General features: G+C 51.6%; 1 protein-coding gene across 1 annotated transcript in view; it reads left to right on the forward strand.

Moving 5' to 3' along the window:
• LOC121594413 (protein prickle-like) overlaps positions 1-16,011 on the forward strand; it is a 30,188-nt gene extending 14,177 nt beyond the window's left edge. The window contains exons 2-9 of the mRNA XM_041917620.1: positions 5,296-6,838; positions 8,919-9,879; positions 12,983-13,096; positions 13,189-13,317; positions 13,401-13,604; positions 13,689-13,786; positions 13,860-15,088; positions 15,157-16,011. Of these exons, the coding sequence (XP_041773554.1) occupies positions 5,670-6,838; positions 8,919-9,879; positions 12,983-13,096; positions 13,189-13,317; positions 13,401-13,604; positions 13,689-13,786; positions 13,860-15,088; positions 15,157-15,809 (4,557 nt within the window). The 5' untranslated portion in view covers positions 5,296-5,669 and the 3' untranslated portion in view covers positions 15,810-16,011. The remainder of the gene's footprint in view (positions 1-5,295; positions 6,839-8,918; positions 9,880-12,982; positions 13,097-13,188; positions 13,318-13,400; positions 13,605-13,688; positions 13,787-13,859; positions 15,089-15,156) is intronic.
• Positions 16,012-16,051: the final 40 nt, after the last annotated feature.

Raw genomic sequence — 16,051 nt, forward strand, 5'->3', positions numbered from 1 at the left:
GTGGCTAGTAGAGATCTTGATCAGCACTACACCTCTCACCATTTTCAGCACGATCATTTTCATCAGGCGCTTCATTAGGAAGGAACGATAAAGAACCTGCTTCGTGCAAACCGATCGTTAGCGGTAGACGCGACGCGTATTGATGGGCGTTTTGCGTGTGCGCACGATGGTCGCCGCGTGCGTACGGGGTAACTCAGAACTTGCACCGTGCTAAATTGAGGAATCGCAAACGCAACGTGTTTATGAGCACTTTACCAGCACGCCGGGACGCCTGGATGCTTGTTTGACTGGACCTGAATTCGCTCATCGCTCAGCGGCCTTGTTTTACGGGCCAACGCTGTTCGAATAAATTGAAAACTTATTAGGAAAGACGCTTGCGCTGGCTGGGCTGGGCGTTTTGGGTGTAACGAACGAACGCAAGCTCACAACCCAAAGGCGCAACCCCAATCAACGGGCTCGCCGTACACCTGAAGCGCGGGAGTTAAGGGCCCGTGTGGTGGCTAGAGACTGACTACACCAAACTGGTGAGCTAACGGGAACACACGGATAATCAAATCCTTTCTATCGCCTGTCCCGATCGCTCCCACCAGCTCAGAACAAGAAGAGGGCGGTGGTTTTGGGGGCGGTCGGCCAGAACGTCGTCATCCAATCAATTCTCAATCGAATTTATGGGCATCTAAAAATGAGCTAAAAGCTCTGACTGATTGGGCTTGTGCGCCGGGGTTGGTGTGGTGGTTTGGTTTCGTTTGGTTTGGTTTGTTTCAGCCTCGATCACGATCACGTACACCGTCCGGTCCGCCTGGTTTACTGCGCCTTTCCATGAACCCAAGGGTCAATGATTACCTTGCAGCGAGACCTTCCCGCGGGGGCCCTTCATCAAGGGATGACCTTTAGGGGCAGATGGAAGGCGGCGTGTAAGGCTGGGATAGAAACATGGGATAGTCTCTGGTGAACAGTTAGTAAAATTAACATCGACACGTGAAATCATCCACTGGGAGGAGGAGAAGGAATTTATTTCCAACGCGGAAGAAAGATTCGATGAAAAACAATTTAAAGATAAACGATGTTCGTTCTGTTCAGGCTACCAATTGAGATTTTCCCTTCAAAGATTGTACCAGAATGATTCCTTCGAAGAGGGTGGAAAGGTAATTTAAGTGATCTTGCAAACTGTTTCATATGAAGACTCACAGCGTTTCCTGTGCGACCAATGCACTGTAAAAGAAGTAAATTAAACCAAAAAAATACTTCCAGCTGCTTCATCAACGCGTTCGAGGTTACGTGACGGTTACGATACTAATAGCGTTAATCAACTGTCATTAAGCTTTATTCAAAGGTTTTCTCTAAAGTCGGTGCTCACGCTGAGCACGGTGTGACGAATCTAATGTTTGTACGTCCTTTGACATCGCGGCTCAGCGTGTTGATAAGTTACTTTCACTTTTTTTTTTGACCACTTCATCATCGATTAACCCCCCGGTCGGTTCCGTGGTGGTTCCGACCTTTCGCTTTGATCCCACCAAAAAAAAAGCTGCCCTTCCAAAAGTTAGGACGTTAGTTGCCAAAATCGAACCAAATCGGACCCCGACCGGGAAACTGCGAGGTGAAGGGTTCGAAAGTAACGAAAAAATTGCCACACTTTTACCTCTCCCGCTTAGAGAGGGGTGCGTTGCGCTTAGCTTAAACCCTCCAACACGAAAGGAAGGAAGGCTTAGAAGAGGGAGAAAGAGAGGAAGGCAGCTTGAACGTTTTTTTTTTTGCAGATTAGCTTCCGGAACCGCAGCCGGCGAGGCTTTCCCTGGGCTGGGAATCGGGCTGAAGCTTAATCAAACAAAATCCAGACAAATACAAACAGCAAAGCAATGGCGGCGGGGTGCACGCAATCATGCGCAATTCCAAGATTCGTTCGTTTGTGGAAGGATGTTGCGCACGGCTTTCGGGTGCCACTGTTGTCTGCTGTTTGTTTCGGGGTGAAAGCTCTCCCTCTCTCTCTCTCGGATGGCGCCCTTTTGCTTGTTGATGGATGATCGTTTCAACGGGGGCACGGCAAACAAATGAAACGACCCTCGACATCTGCTGTGTGGTTGCGTCCCGGGGGGGGGGGGGGGCAACCTGTGCCCATTTCCCGGAAGAGCCACCGCGTACGACTCATCATTTATCATGACGACCGAAAACATTCATTTTTCACTGACAAAATTTCGCCAAAACAATGATATCTCGGTCAGCGTGCGGACTCTCTGCTTTCGCTGGTTGCCTTGGAAACGGAGTAAAATAGTAAGCGAGACTGAATAGCGCCCCAAAACCCTGTGACTAAACTGTTGCTGCATTTAAAGACCTTTTCAGCTTTTTCTGGGAGTCGTGGCGTGCGGTCATGGCTTAAAATGATTTCAAACTTAAACAATCGTTCGACATCAATCATTGCGACGGTTGGCGACGGTTGGCGACGACGGCCTTCCTCTCCAAAGGTTCGTCGCTTGCTCTCACTGTCAAAGCGCGGTTTGAGTCGTTTGTTAAGTCGGGCTGACTGTCAGGTGACTGTCAAGCAATACGGAACCTCCACTCCCCGGGGCGGTGGTGGTGGTGGGTGTCCAAATGTGTATGTGCCCTGAGGCTAAAACTATCCACCCATTCTAGCCATGTTCCGTTTTGTGAATAGATTTGGGCGTTGTGATCGTATGCGCTTTTGTTATCTACGATATGCGCGCGAGACAAATCGAGAATAAAAATTGCACAGTCACTGTTCAAGTCGACCGGTTTCCAGGACATGGCGAGAACGGTTTCCGATAGCATAAAACCACTTTTTATGTCGGCGCTGGACGCTGGACGTACGTCGAAGATGGAACTGCTTCCACCTCCGATGGTGGACCTCACGATCGATTGATTGATCTTGCGTTCGGCTCTTCTTTACTCACGGCTCACACAAGAACCTCAGGGGTGATGGATGATGATGATGAAGCCACTCTAAGACCAACATACAACAAGCTAAAGTGGATGCGTGTGTGTGTGTGCCCGCAGAAGAAGTAACCTTGAGCCTGCGCGGTAGATGTGTGTTGTTTACCCTGGACCAACCAACCAATCGTTCGACGTCATCGGATGAAGGTGGGGGAAAGCTAATGCGAAAAACTAGTTTCTCGAATCGATTAATAACGTATTTTGAAATCAAAGATCGACGCGTTGGATAAAGATTGAATTGGTGATTGAAAACGGCAGCGTTCTTTGGTTAAACTAACAGCGTTGATTAGAAAAGTCGAGCTGTTGTTCCCACCGTAGCAATATGTGTTGAACTTTAATGAAATGAATTGGGAGAGCTTTTGGGGGGGCTGTTTACGTAATCAAACATTCGGCAGCGGATCTCGTGGTTCCGAACCGGATACCGGAAGAAAAATGACCTTTTACCGCATCGCACGTGACGAGGGTAGTAGGAGCTCAACACCGACACGAACCAATAAATCATTCATTTGCCAACACTCGGAGCAAGTGAGTAAGATGGACCAGAAAAGCAGTGGCAACGGCTTGATCGCGATCATCAAACGGAAACCTTTTTCCATTTCCAGCGACAAATGACACTCAAACCCGACAGGGAGAGAAACGTATTTCTAACACTGTACGCATAAAATCAAGATGTTGTTGCGGTCCAAGAGCTGCTGCTGCTGCTGCTGCTGCCAGTGTTTCTGATCGCACCGCCCGATAGTAATGGCATGTTTTGCTGGCCATCAACCACCTGCCACACTGCGAGCGATATTGCCTGCCTCCCCCCGGATGCGGCCTGTCAATCTGCAGAAGTAGGATAACAAACACACACTATCTTAACTGCAACCATAAACTGTCGTTCTGTTCAAAAACCGCTCCGCAAAGCTGCTCCTCTAGCACACACGGATATGCGGGGATGCGTAATTTGCATTTTAGATTTAGACGAGAAAGCAAACGGCGGGTGTACGGGAGTTGCGGGAGAGGCCACATAAAACTAGAAGACATGTCTAGGACACCATTTAAAGCACCCTCTTTCACTCTGAAGCTGTCTGAAGGCAAACAAACAACAAAAAAGAGAGACATCATCTTCCTTCGCCCACTTTCATTGTGTTAGGGTAGGGCCCACGAACCCAGATTGATGATATAGGCAGTGGAGGCCTCTTCTCGCAAATGAAAGAGATCAATTAACAAACGATCGAACAAAATTCCTTGGATGCTCGAGAGAAGAAGAGGGACAGGTTGGGAACAAAATGGGAGCGACATTCAAAGAGGGATTGAAAACGTCTCTTGCCAGTTGTCCAGCCGGAATCGTTGCCCGGAGTTTGATCCCCGACGAGCTCTTTTACGAGCTGTTTTATGGGTTAATCTTAATTTGTATCTCAACCAACGCAACAAAGGAGGGAAGAAGGTAAGGTTTCGATCGTTTCATTCTTCGACGCACTGTGCCACCATATCATTCTTTATCGTCAACGATTTGAGCTGCTACCGGGAGCTCCAAATGGGTCGTTCGATCGGGGGCAATATGCAAATGAGTGAAGGCCTACGGTTTGGTGGAAAAGCTCCGCCACACTATCGACCACTGACTCCGCAGTCTCTGTAGCTGTGAGTTGAGAGATTGTGAAGCTTAAATTCGCAGATGAAATACGTCGACACATGCGGGGAGAGAGATGGTTCGCGTTGTGTCGTTTCAAGCGATGTGCTACTGACATCACATTCGCCAATTAGCATTCTGGTCAGCAGTTGTTGTTCGCGCTCGATGTTCGCTTCTAATCGTATGAGATGTCGTATCTGTGCGATGTTTGTGATTGCATAAAACAAGCGTTTATTCAGTAAAGATCATCAATTATGGGAGCTTTTTGGATGGGAATTTCATCACCGAATGTACCTTGCCTTGCTTCCTTGCCTTGTCGATGTCGACGGTAGTAGCCGTCGAGGAAGGGACCGAAATACCACGTTCTTCACTGCAAGGCGAAATGCAACGTTTAGCAAAAGATCAGTGATAATCGGCAGGATGATTGATGATAAATGGTTTAAAACACTCGGCCTGTGAAGGAAATCGCTAAGTAGAAGATGACGGGAAATATTTGTATTTCTTTATCGTAATCGACCGCTGGAAATTATTCAAATGCTTATAGCTGAGATATCAAATGTTCGCCGTTAAACAGTCTGTGGAAAGCAAAGGGACGCTTTTAACTCTCAACCACACACACGCGTACACTCCCACATTCCTCGATCATGTGCTTTTTTCGTGGGTTTTTTTTTCTTGTGGTTTCGTGTCCGTTAATGGAATTTAAATCAACAAACGGATCTATCTCACCCCTTCCCTCACAGCTAGAGCGTGGCAATACGAAACAAACAAACTAAGAGCAAACAAAGTGGAAAACGACGATTCGATAATAGTGAACACAGACAAATAACGATCGCGGAAGAAACGGCAAAGAACCTTCAGAAGAACGAGCGATCCATACCCCAAAAACATTAAAGCTCGTGTAGTTTGAATTCATTCGGAGAAGAAAGGCAGAAGAACAGAACGGGGGAAAAAAGCCGTAGTGAAGTGACAAATTCGAGAAATAACTCCGAAAAAAAAACGGGTGGTGTGGAGAGCGTGGAGGTAAAGCGTGATGACTACTTGAGCGTTGTTCTACCGCGTAGGTGATCGTATCATCGTGTTCAGTGTGCAGGAAATAGACGATCGCGCAATCAACATGACAGCCAGCGAAAGTCCCACCAAGTCATCGGTGCGGCTCGGAACGACAAACGCCTCCCATCATGGTGGCACCTCGTCCACTGGCACGGCGCCCAATGGGGCAACGTCTGGGACGGCGACAAGCGGTGGCAGTGGTGGCGGTGGCAGTGGAACGGTCATCACCAAGCAATGGTGGAAGGTGTGCTTTCTGTACGGCGGCAATCAGGAGAAGTACTACCGTCAGATCTACGGTAAGGCCGCCTCGGAACGTTTGGCAGCTGCCAGTGCGAAGCAAATGGCAACCACCACCACTACACCAGAGAACGGAGGATCTTCGCCGATCGCCAGTGATAGCGAGCGCACCAACACGAAGTGCTTAAGCACCGGTAAATCCTTTCCCACACTTCCAACCAAGAAGCAATCGCCCTCGAATCGATTCCGTGCGTCGCCCACGGGTGGTTCGGGATCGCCCGCACTGGTGGAAGATGGGTTTCACTTCCGGAAAGGATCACCGGTCATTAAGTCGGCCTCTTCACGCTCCAGTCTAGCGATGCCCAGTGTCCCGGCGGTTGGACCTGGGGAGCGTTCGCCGCGTGTTCCACCGAATGCACCGGTCGGAATCCTTCGCAAGCGCGTGACTGTGCTGGACGATTCGTTTCTGCTTGGAAACGGCGCTGAGCTGGCGTTCGGTTCCGAGCTGGAAGCGGAAGTGGACGAACAGCGATCGGATAGCGGGATTAACGTGGACGCCCGTCAACCGTCGCCTCCGGTGGTCGCAGAGGAGCAGCAGCAGCAGCAGCAGCAGCAGAAGCAACACCGGCAACAGCAACGGCTCGAGTGCCACCGGCCAGGCATGCGTCGAACGTTCCACCTGAGCGGTGAGGAGCTGCGGCTGCTCAACTTTGACCACGAGCAGCAGCAAGACATTGCAGGCTCGCTGGCGTACGCTGCATCCTCCGCGAACGGTATCTCGACGTCTGCCCATCAGCAGCAAATTAGTGCCGCAAGCAATCCATCAACATCATCATCATCATCAACAGCAGCAACAGCACCACCATCGTCATCTTCCACAGGGAACATGATGCGCCGGCCGCCAGCGAATGCCCCTGGGAACGCTGGCGGATCGTTAGCGGGAACACCGATTACAACGGGAGCTTCCGTCGTCGCCGTGTCGCCGGGCAACAATGAGTGAGTAAATATTTGTGGTCACCAGCGAGCCCGGACCCGGGCCCGACTGGTCGTCCCTGGCTAATGGGAGCCGTCAGTGGTGGGGCCAGCTAGAATCGTTCGGAAGAACGGTTGATGTTGGGGGCTCAAACCAGTCAAACAAAACGGCTCCCGCAGCCGGGCATTATGCATGCAAATGCGTTGCGGGAAGGGCAGAGTGTCATTATTTATGTGTTTATTTCAACCGAGATTGCAGCAGAGCGAAAGCTTTTCGCTGTATTGTTGCCACTGTATGCGCAACGCAAACAGTCCAATCGGTGGTTGGAGGGAACGCAAGCTTGTTGTTGTTTGTTTGCTGCAGCATGGACAACGCTTGTCCATTCCAAGCTGTATCGAAAGGCTCCGAAAAGGTCTTAATACAAACGAAGTCTTCTGGTATGGTCAATGGGGGACACATCATCATCATCATTTGAACCCGATGCATTCCCACACTGATGGAAAAAAGGGGGTTCGTCGTCTACTCGCTTGGAGGACACGTACAAGAATCCCCAATCGCGTCTCGCCAGCCACGCAAGCAAATGATAGTGATTACGAAAATTTAAATTTTCTCCCCAATTCCATTCGCTGTCGTTTGTCCCCCCCCTCCGCCATGGCTCCGCTAAATGCAGCAAATCTTAACCACTTTTCGTCCGCCCCGTACCGTACCGTACCGGACGAGTTGCCTGTGGGACATTCGCGCGGCCCCAGTCTTGTCTGTGTCGCTGCCTCTGGTGCGTTTTTTTTTTGGGTGTATATAAACTAAAAAAACGACACTACGCCACAAATTACACGAAAACGAGAATACTTCAAAAGTACAAGAAAATTGACCAATTTAAGTTGAGGGCAGGGGGGGTCTTTTTCTGCTTCTTCTGCTCGGATGACTGAATTCGCCTTTTCCGTTGCGCTTAATTTGCGCTGTGCGTTTGGACAGCAGCACGAACACGAGGCGGGAATGTACGCCTCATAATTGCGCAAATCATAGGATTGTTCTTTCGCGTTCGTTTCTCACGCGCAGTGGTATCCTTTTTGGACCAATCAAAGCAAGTGGTGCGCCGCGTTTGTGTGGCGCGCGCGATCGCATCGCTGTGTGTTTGTGTTGCACTTTCTAATATCTTGCGTAACGCTTGCCAAAAAAGAAAACCTTCAAACAGACTCAAAATGTCGTTGTTTTGGTTCAGTAAACATGTGACTGGCGGTGGTGGGTTCTTCCACTACACATGACCTTCTCCAGCTGAAGTCTGACCACCGTGCCTCACTGCATTGCCAATCAATGTGAATCGGGTAACGTTCAGGTTCCGGCCGACGGGTCGTAAATTTGGCAGCTCCTCACATCGCACCCGGGGCCAGTCCGTCGACGCCTTGAAGGGTTTAATTTGGTGGCTCGAAATTTAATTAAATGAAATCCCTCTCCTCGGCCTCGCTCTCCCGGCGGTACGGTACAAAAGCAGCATATTCGAAAAAACCCCCCAAAGCCGCCTCCTTCGATGCTTCGGTGAAAGGGAGCTTCGGGCCAGAGCTTGCTTGGATGTTGAACTCCGTGCGAGCGCGCTCAGTTGCTTGTGCATTTAGCCGGCTTGCTACCCGGTTCGATACACACAGTGCGATCGATTTTTGCGTGTGAGAAATGCCTTTTTTCCTTGCTGTGGTACGGGCAAATCCGGATTTTGTCAAATTAACTCTCCCCGCGTGTATGGGTAGCGAAAAAAAAAGGGAAAACACAATTAATGAGCTAGCGGCTGGCGAGTTGTATGTACCAGCGTTGGATTGGACAGGAACCGTTACTGGATTACGGACACATGGGCACAGGGCAACAAGTTAAATGGACCTGTTGTAAAGAAAAGGACGTTAAATATCTTTATCTGGCCGGTCTTTGCGATAAGAGTGTAATTGGACAATTCGCAATCCTTCCTGTGCCAATCTGTGTTGTGGCATTCAATTAAGGGAGGCTCGAGACGGTCTGAGAATGTCTCCGACCACGGGGCACGTTTATGAAAGCGTTCTGATTGAAATATTTTATAATTAATTGCTTTGTTTCTGTTTTTTTTTCGCTCCCTCTTCGCAGTGTGTCCTCGTCGCCGTTCGTTCCGTCAGTACAAATGTCGTATCCATACCAAAAATCCCATCATCAAACGCAGCAGCCGCAGCAGAACGGGCACCCGCAGCATCAGCTGATGCTGCAACAGCAACAGCAGGCTGATCATTCGTCCCATCATCATCATCATCATCATGTCCATCATGCGACCGCCCATGCCTACCCGTACGAGTTGGGCCGCAGTCCGCTGCGCAGCCCCCAATCGCCCCCCTTGTACAGTGGGAAACCGCCACCACCGCCACCCCAGTCCTACCACTCCTATCAGCAACCGCCCACAGCAGCCCATCCGCCCGTATCACTCTCGGGAGCCCCGACAAGCATGCCGGGCATGATGCCAGGACAACAGCCACCCGGGATGACCCTTTCGCTTGGTGGTGGAGGTGCAGGTGGAGGTGGCAGTGCAGGAGATTGCTTTATGTTGCCACCACTCCAACCCCAATCGCCCGACGGACTGTCGACAGTGACGAACACGAGCAGTACGGCCACGAATGCTCCCTCGGCACGCTCCGTCTACCCGCAGCATCATCAGCCGCCGTACCCCTCGATCGGATCGTCCCACCATCCGTTCCATTCGCCGGCATCGGCAGCCGCCCTGATCGGCCCATCGATGCCACAGCACGCACAGCAGCAGCAGCAGCAGCAGCACCACCACCAAATGCAGCCTCACTACTCCTCGATGCATCTGCTCGGTCCGGCCGGAGGGCCACCGTCCTCCGTTGGGCCGGCCAGTATGGTCGGCATGATGGGACCGGGTGGACATGGTGGTGGTGGTGGTAGTGTTGGCGGAGGAGCAGGTGGAATCGCAGGTGGAGTTGGCGGTGGACCGGGCGGCGGCATGGGCGGAGGTCATAACTACTCGCAGTCGGACGACGACAGTGGCTGCGCGCTGGAGGAGTACACCTGGGTGCCGCCCGGGTTACGTCCGGATCAGGTACGTCCCGCATATATATTGCAAGCGGTTTTTTGTGTGCTCTCTTTGTGCAGTCTTTGCAGCCGTTTCTCCTTTCATTAACCCATCGATGCCTAACGAGATCAGTGTTAGGAGCATTCAATCTGTCATCTTGAATAATGAGTTTAAGATTGAGAATGGTTTAAGCCGAGGAAGGCTGTGTTTCTTGACACAGAGAGAGGACCTATGACATTTCTAATATCCCGTTTCCACATAGCTCCATGTCTCCTAGGAGGATAACACGGGGAAGGGACCATCTTTACGCTCCCTCCCTCGGTGGAGTAGTACCTGTGGTCATAGGAATTTAATAATTACACCCCTTGGCAGAAACACAACGCGTGTGTGTGTGTGTCTGTGCGCAACCACACCGGGATCGCCCTTTGGATCGATCCGTTGTGTTTTCCCCTTTTTTTTTCCTCTCTCCACTACCAGTTGCTTTTATTACACTCCCCTTCTCGGAGGGTCATTGCTTTTTTTGCCTGTTGGGGGTATGTAAGAAAAAAACAACAACCCCAAGACGCGAAGCGAAAGAAAGAGAAAAGGAGCAACACAACAACAGCAACAAAAAAAAACGTTATAAATGGCAAGAAACTAGTTCGACAACGTAATAAATGCACTGCAGTGTAAAATTATGAGTGAACAGAGGAGTTGTGGTGTGGTGGAAAGGGTTGATATAAACGCCGTGTTGTTATTGTGTGGTGGAGCCTTGACAAACACATCTCACCCTGAGCGCCGGGATATGGAGTGAGAGAGAGAGAGAGAGAGAGCTCATCGTCGAGTGAGTGAAACTGTTTTCGCGCGTCCTTTTTGTTGATCGAAGCAGGCGAAGCAAGCGAAGAACGGAACAAAGTGCCCGCTTTATGTGCATTGCAAGTCTTTCGGTAAGTCCTTTTGGGGATGAAATCGATTGGAGAGCGAATGCCTGATTGCATTCAGTGATAAGTGGCGGCAAATGATGCTTGTAAAAAAGCATCACACAAAAAAGCTTGTCCTCTACTACAGAAGAGCGGGGGGAGAATTCAATTAAAAAGCGTCCCCGCGCTAAGAATAGACGCGGCTGGCATCGCTTTTAATCTCTCTCTCTCTTTCTCTACACCCACGAGCGCACCACGGGCGCCCGTCCGCATGGTTGGATAAAGTTGTTAAGTGGCAATGGAAATAAATTGTAGCATTCTCAAACCTGCTTTTGGAGCATTATCTTTTTTAATCGAACTCTATTACGCCCTCGTGCAATAAGAACGCACATCTTTTCTGCCTCTCGGGTCGGGGCCGGGGCCGTGTGGCTTGAAACTTGTCCTTCCGTGGTGGCGTGTGGAAAGGTGTGCCTAGCGAATGTTTGCTCGAATTGCTCGAGGTTCGACCAGGCCATCGGGGACATGGGTGACAAGTTGGTGGTGGTGGTGGTGTGTGTTTCTTTTGCCTGCCAGCAAGGGAGAGCGAGGTGCATTCACCTCTCTGAGACCAAGCACCGAAGGGACTTATCAGACATGGTAGTAAAGGGATGAATGAGCAAGGGAGCAAGGGGCTGGGTGAGAGGCAGGGAATTATAATTCCAGTTTTTTTGCATCTCGCCCCGCAGCGCCACCACCACCATCTCCTTACTAATTACGGGGCTCGGCCGTCAGTCGAAGTGTTATTGCTACCGGAGTTTGCCCGCTAGGGGAGTTCTCACCCCTGGCATGTGGTGTATCATCTGCTTCCGGTGCAACAGCAGCAGCAGCAGCAGCAGCAGCATCCTGCAATCCATCCATAGCCGCCCTTCCTTTTCCCCCCGTTCCTCAGCTCCATTTGTGAATTGTATGGCACTGTGTTGCATTCGGATCATGTTTTGGTTATCGGTGACTTCGATCTCACAAACTCCACCGTCCACTTGTGCCGTTGCAAGCTCGCTTTGGCCCGATTTGGCATTCGATCTCGATCTTGGTAATCGGCTGCAAGGGGGAGAAGGCACTGAGCTCACACACACACACACACACACGCTGAGTGCTGTGCCGCGACATGTTTGCACGCGATTCTTTATTTATTGATGTGTGTTCTCTTCCCTCTATTTAGTTCCATGCCGCTTTGCGCCCTTGTGCAACACGCGAGATTACCATTACCTTCTTGGTTGGTGGTTGGTGGTGGAAAGTTTGGTCCCCCCCCCCCTTCGGGGGAGCTCAGATTCTGTCGCCCCTTGTGGTGGTTGATCTAATCTAATGAATGTCTTCGGATTAGCAATGGCAGCTCGTAGAAACATGCAATCAGAGGGCTCACACACCGCTCGGCTGGGCGCAAAAAAGGCGCGACCGTCTCTCTAATGCACAGCACAGGTGGGGGGAGGGGGATGAGGAGGAGGAGGAGAGGTGGAATTCTGGGTGGAAAGTTAATAAATAAAACCAACACTGCCGCGCAGCACCCCTAACTACACGAACCGGGTCCGGTTTCCTCCGCATCCTTTGATTATGGGGCGTCTTCCAATAACGACAAAAGAGAGAGATGGATAGAGATAGAGAGAGAGTGAGACCGCAATACATAGCCCGAAGAGCAAGAAAGAAGAGCGCGGTTGAAGGGGAATGAGGAATGAAGGAAGTAATTGGAAATATTTTTTAATCGTCCTCTGCTGCCTTCCCCCGTTTAGGGAAAGTTGGGAAGTGCATGGGGAGAGAGGGATGGGTTGGGTTGGGCAACCTATCAGTAGTAATTCATATGCAAATGGACGTAACGGGCGGCTGCTGTGTACGTGCATTGCTCATACACAGTGCCCTTCCTCCTTCCAGCTCCCAAGGGATCGGAATGTGCTCTGCGGTATGGAAGAGGTTCGATTATGGTTCGACGGTTCCCCCCCCCCCCCCCCCCCCCCCATCATCGGTGGGACATGTTGGTGGCTTTTTTAATCACTCGTGTCGTTAAGCTGATCGAACACGTGGAACCGTTGCAGCCCGTACAACTTCTCCCTGCCCCCGGGTTATCCTTTGTCGTATCATGTTACCCCCCCCCTTACATACTAACCACACACCACACCGATAAAAGGTCCGTTTGATCCATCTGTGTCTGGGCGTCTGTTTTGTTAACATGTTCTCTTATCTTGCTGTGTCTCCTCCTGTAGGTCCATCTGTACTTTTCCGCCATCCCGGAGGATAAGGTCCCGTACGTAAACAGTATCGGCGAGCGGCATCGCGTTCGACAGCTGCTGCAGCAGCTTCCACCGCACGATAATGAGGTGAGTTGTGTCTCTGGGTCTCTGGGAGGACGTTTTTTTTTTTTGGTGGGGGACAACAACACTAACGCGGCCACACAATTTCACCCCCCCAGGTTCGCTACTGTCACTCGCTGACGGATGAGGAGCGCAAAGAGCTGAAGCTGTTCTCGGCCCAGCGCAAGCGGGAAGCGTTGGGCCGCGGCACGGTCAAGCAGATAACGACCACCTTAATATGCGAACGGGTAAGTGTCCTTGGTTCTCTCTCTCTCTTTCTTAATTTATAATTAATTTCATGTTTCGTGTCTGCTTGTTACGCTTCATATAGTGTGGCGAGTGTGCGTCTTCCGGCGACATGATGGTGTTTGCGTCACGGTTCGAGCCCAACACCTGCTGGCATCCGGCCTGCTTCGCCTGCTGCGTCTGCAAGGAGCTGCTGGTCGACTTGATCTACTTCCACCGGGAGAATCGGCTGTACTGTGGCCGGCATCATGCCGAAACGCTCAAACCACGTTGCTCCGCCTGTGATGAGGTACGGAAGGATGGATGAATGGATGGATTGGATTGGGGCTTAGGAAGGAGAGAACACTAATGCTAGTGTCTTTCGTTTTTTTAGATTATCCTGGCCGATGAGTGCACCGAAGCGGAAGGTCGAGCGTGGCACATCAAACACTTTGCTTGTTTCGAGTGCGACAAACAGCTTGGTGGACAGAGGTATGATGCCGTTTGTATAAAGGACCAAACACAACGACTAACATGAACCATCTCTCTGTCCCTCCGTTTTTAGGTACATTATGCGCGATGGGAAACCTTACTGTTTGCACTGCTTCGACGCCATGTTTGCGGAATACTGTGACTACTGCAGCGAACCGATCGGCGTCGATCAGGGCCAGATGAGCCACGATGGGCAGCACTGGCATGCGACGGATCAGTGTTTCGCCTGCAGCACCTGTCGCTGTTCGCTGCTCGGGCGTCCGTTCTTGCCGCGACGGGGGGAAATCTATTGCTCAATTGCCTGCAGCAAGGGTGAGCCACCGACACCTTCCGATGGTTCACTACCGGCTGCGGCAGCTCTCCTGCACGGGAACGCCCGAAACAATCGAACGCTCGACGAGCAGCAGCAGCAGCTGCGTGACGATGGCAAAGAGTATGCCCATCGAAGCTCACAGCCGTCCCACACTGCAGCCCGTTCGCCGGAACCGTTACGAAGTCCCGATCGAGGCACGGGACGCCTTTCACCTCCGCACACGGAAGTAAGCAACGGAGGGGAATCAACGATCGATGGCAACGGAAACGATGAGATGACGCTTTCCTGCTACACTGCAGCGACCAGCATCACGACGTCGATGTCGGCTGCGACGGGTAATACCAGCACGACACTTGCCACTACTGCCACCAACAACACGGCACCCGAGTCGGCCACACTGCACACCGCCGAGCACGAAGTACAAAGCCATGAAGCCGCCAGCACGGTCGGCAGCGATCGTGACCATCAACTGCGCAGTCCCGCTTCCAATGGGACGGCAACGGACAACGGTACGGGGACGGCGGGTGGCGGTGTAGGCGACTCGAACCGGCACCGCATTCCGCAGTGTTCGCCCGAGCTGAACCGACTGCTGCACAAAGATCGCAGTCGTCAGCCGCTGGATCTGACCGACCTGGGGCACAGTTTGGAGCAGCACTGGCAGTCGGAGCGTACGGGAAGTGAAACGATCTCGATCGCTACGGCTACTGCTACGGTAAGAACGCAGGTGACGGGACCGGTTGCCGGTGGTAATGGAAATGGTCCGACCGGTGGTGGACCAATTCTAACGTCCTCAATGCCGGAGCTGAATCGATGTTTAGCGGCAGCGGGCTCGGGTGGATCGCCGAGCTTCAGTGGTACCAACAGTCCGACGCCGATGCCGATCGAGGACAGTGTCGTTGCGAATGGGGGCGACGATGCGGACGAACAGAACCAAAATGCCTCGGACGCGTCCCATTCGATCGTGGAGCTTCCGACGCCACCGCCAATAGGTAAATCGGTGGAAGCATACTCATTTGTATAGTACGATTGTTAATTTATGTTTTATCATCCTTTTCAGTTATCAAGAAGGAAGTACGGTTTGAGGGAGATTTCCAAGACTCGCTGCCCCGCACCAAGAGCTACTGCCAGCGGAACGGTGGACAGCGTAACCGGGCAGCCAAATCGTCCAAGCGGAGAACGGACTACGATCGTTACGAGCATGGATCTTCGTCCTCCTCCTCCCGCCGCCATCATCATTCGGTGTCGCAGCAGCAGCAGCAGCACGATCGCAGCGGCGGTGATCGTCACGGGTCTGGCTCCTCCGGCAGCAGACGATCACCTCGTCGCCGACGCCATACTTCCCGCGACGAGCCGAGCCACCACCATCAGCGGAGAAGCAACTACGCATCGGATGACGATGAGCTGGCCGAGGACGAAACGGACAACTACCACCACCGGCGCCATCATCATTCGCATCAGCGCGAGCAGCAGCGCCCGGTGGACGATTCGGATGCGCGCAGCGTCTGCTCCACCTGCTCCTCCAGCTCGTCCAGTGCCGATGACGATGTGTACGAGCTGCCCCTGCGCCGCACCTCGTACGGTGGCACGAGGATACACTATATGCCAAACAACTCGCTGGCCTGCGCTAGAAAGCGGAAGCAGCTGCAGACGTCTTCCGTTGTCGCCGGTCAGCATTATGAGAAGGACAATAAGAATTGTATCATATCGTAGATAAGCATGGTTGTGAGTGTGTGCAAGTGTGCGTGTGTGCGTGTGTGTGTGCGTGTTGTGTTCATGTTCCAAAACTCTCTGTTACATATCTTTCTTGTCTGGTGGGGCTTTTCCCGCAACTAGGTTTACGATTTGAACGTGAAAGCAATATTAAAATAAAAAGTAAGCAATGAATGGTCGAAGAAATGAATCGGTTTTATATTCACTATATCTTATTGCTATTTTACTATTTTAAAGAACGA

This window comes from Anopheles merus, chromosome 2L (genome assembly GCF_017562075.2).
Source record: "Anopheles merus strain MAF chromosome 2L, AmerM5.1, whole genome shotgun sequence".
Classification (NCBI taxonomy): Eukaryota; Metazoa; Arthropoda; class Insecta; order Diptera; family Culicidae; genus Anopheles; species Anopheles merus.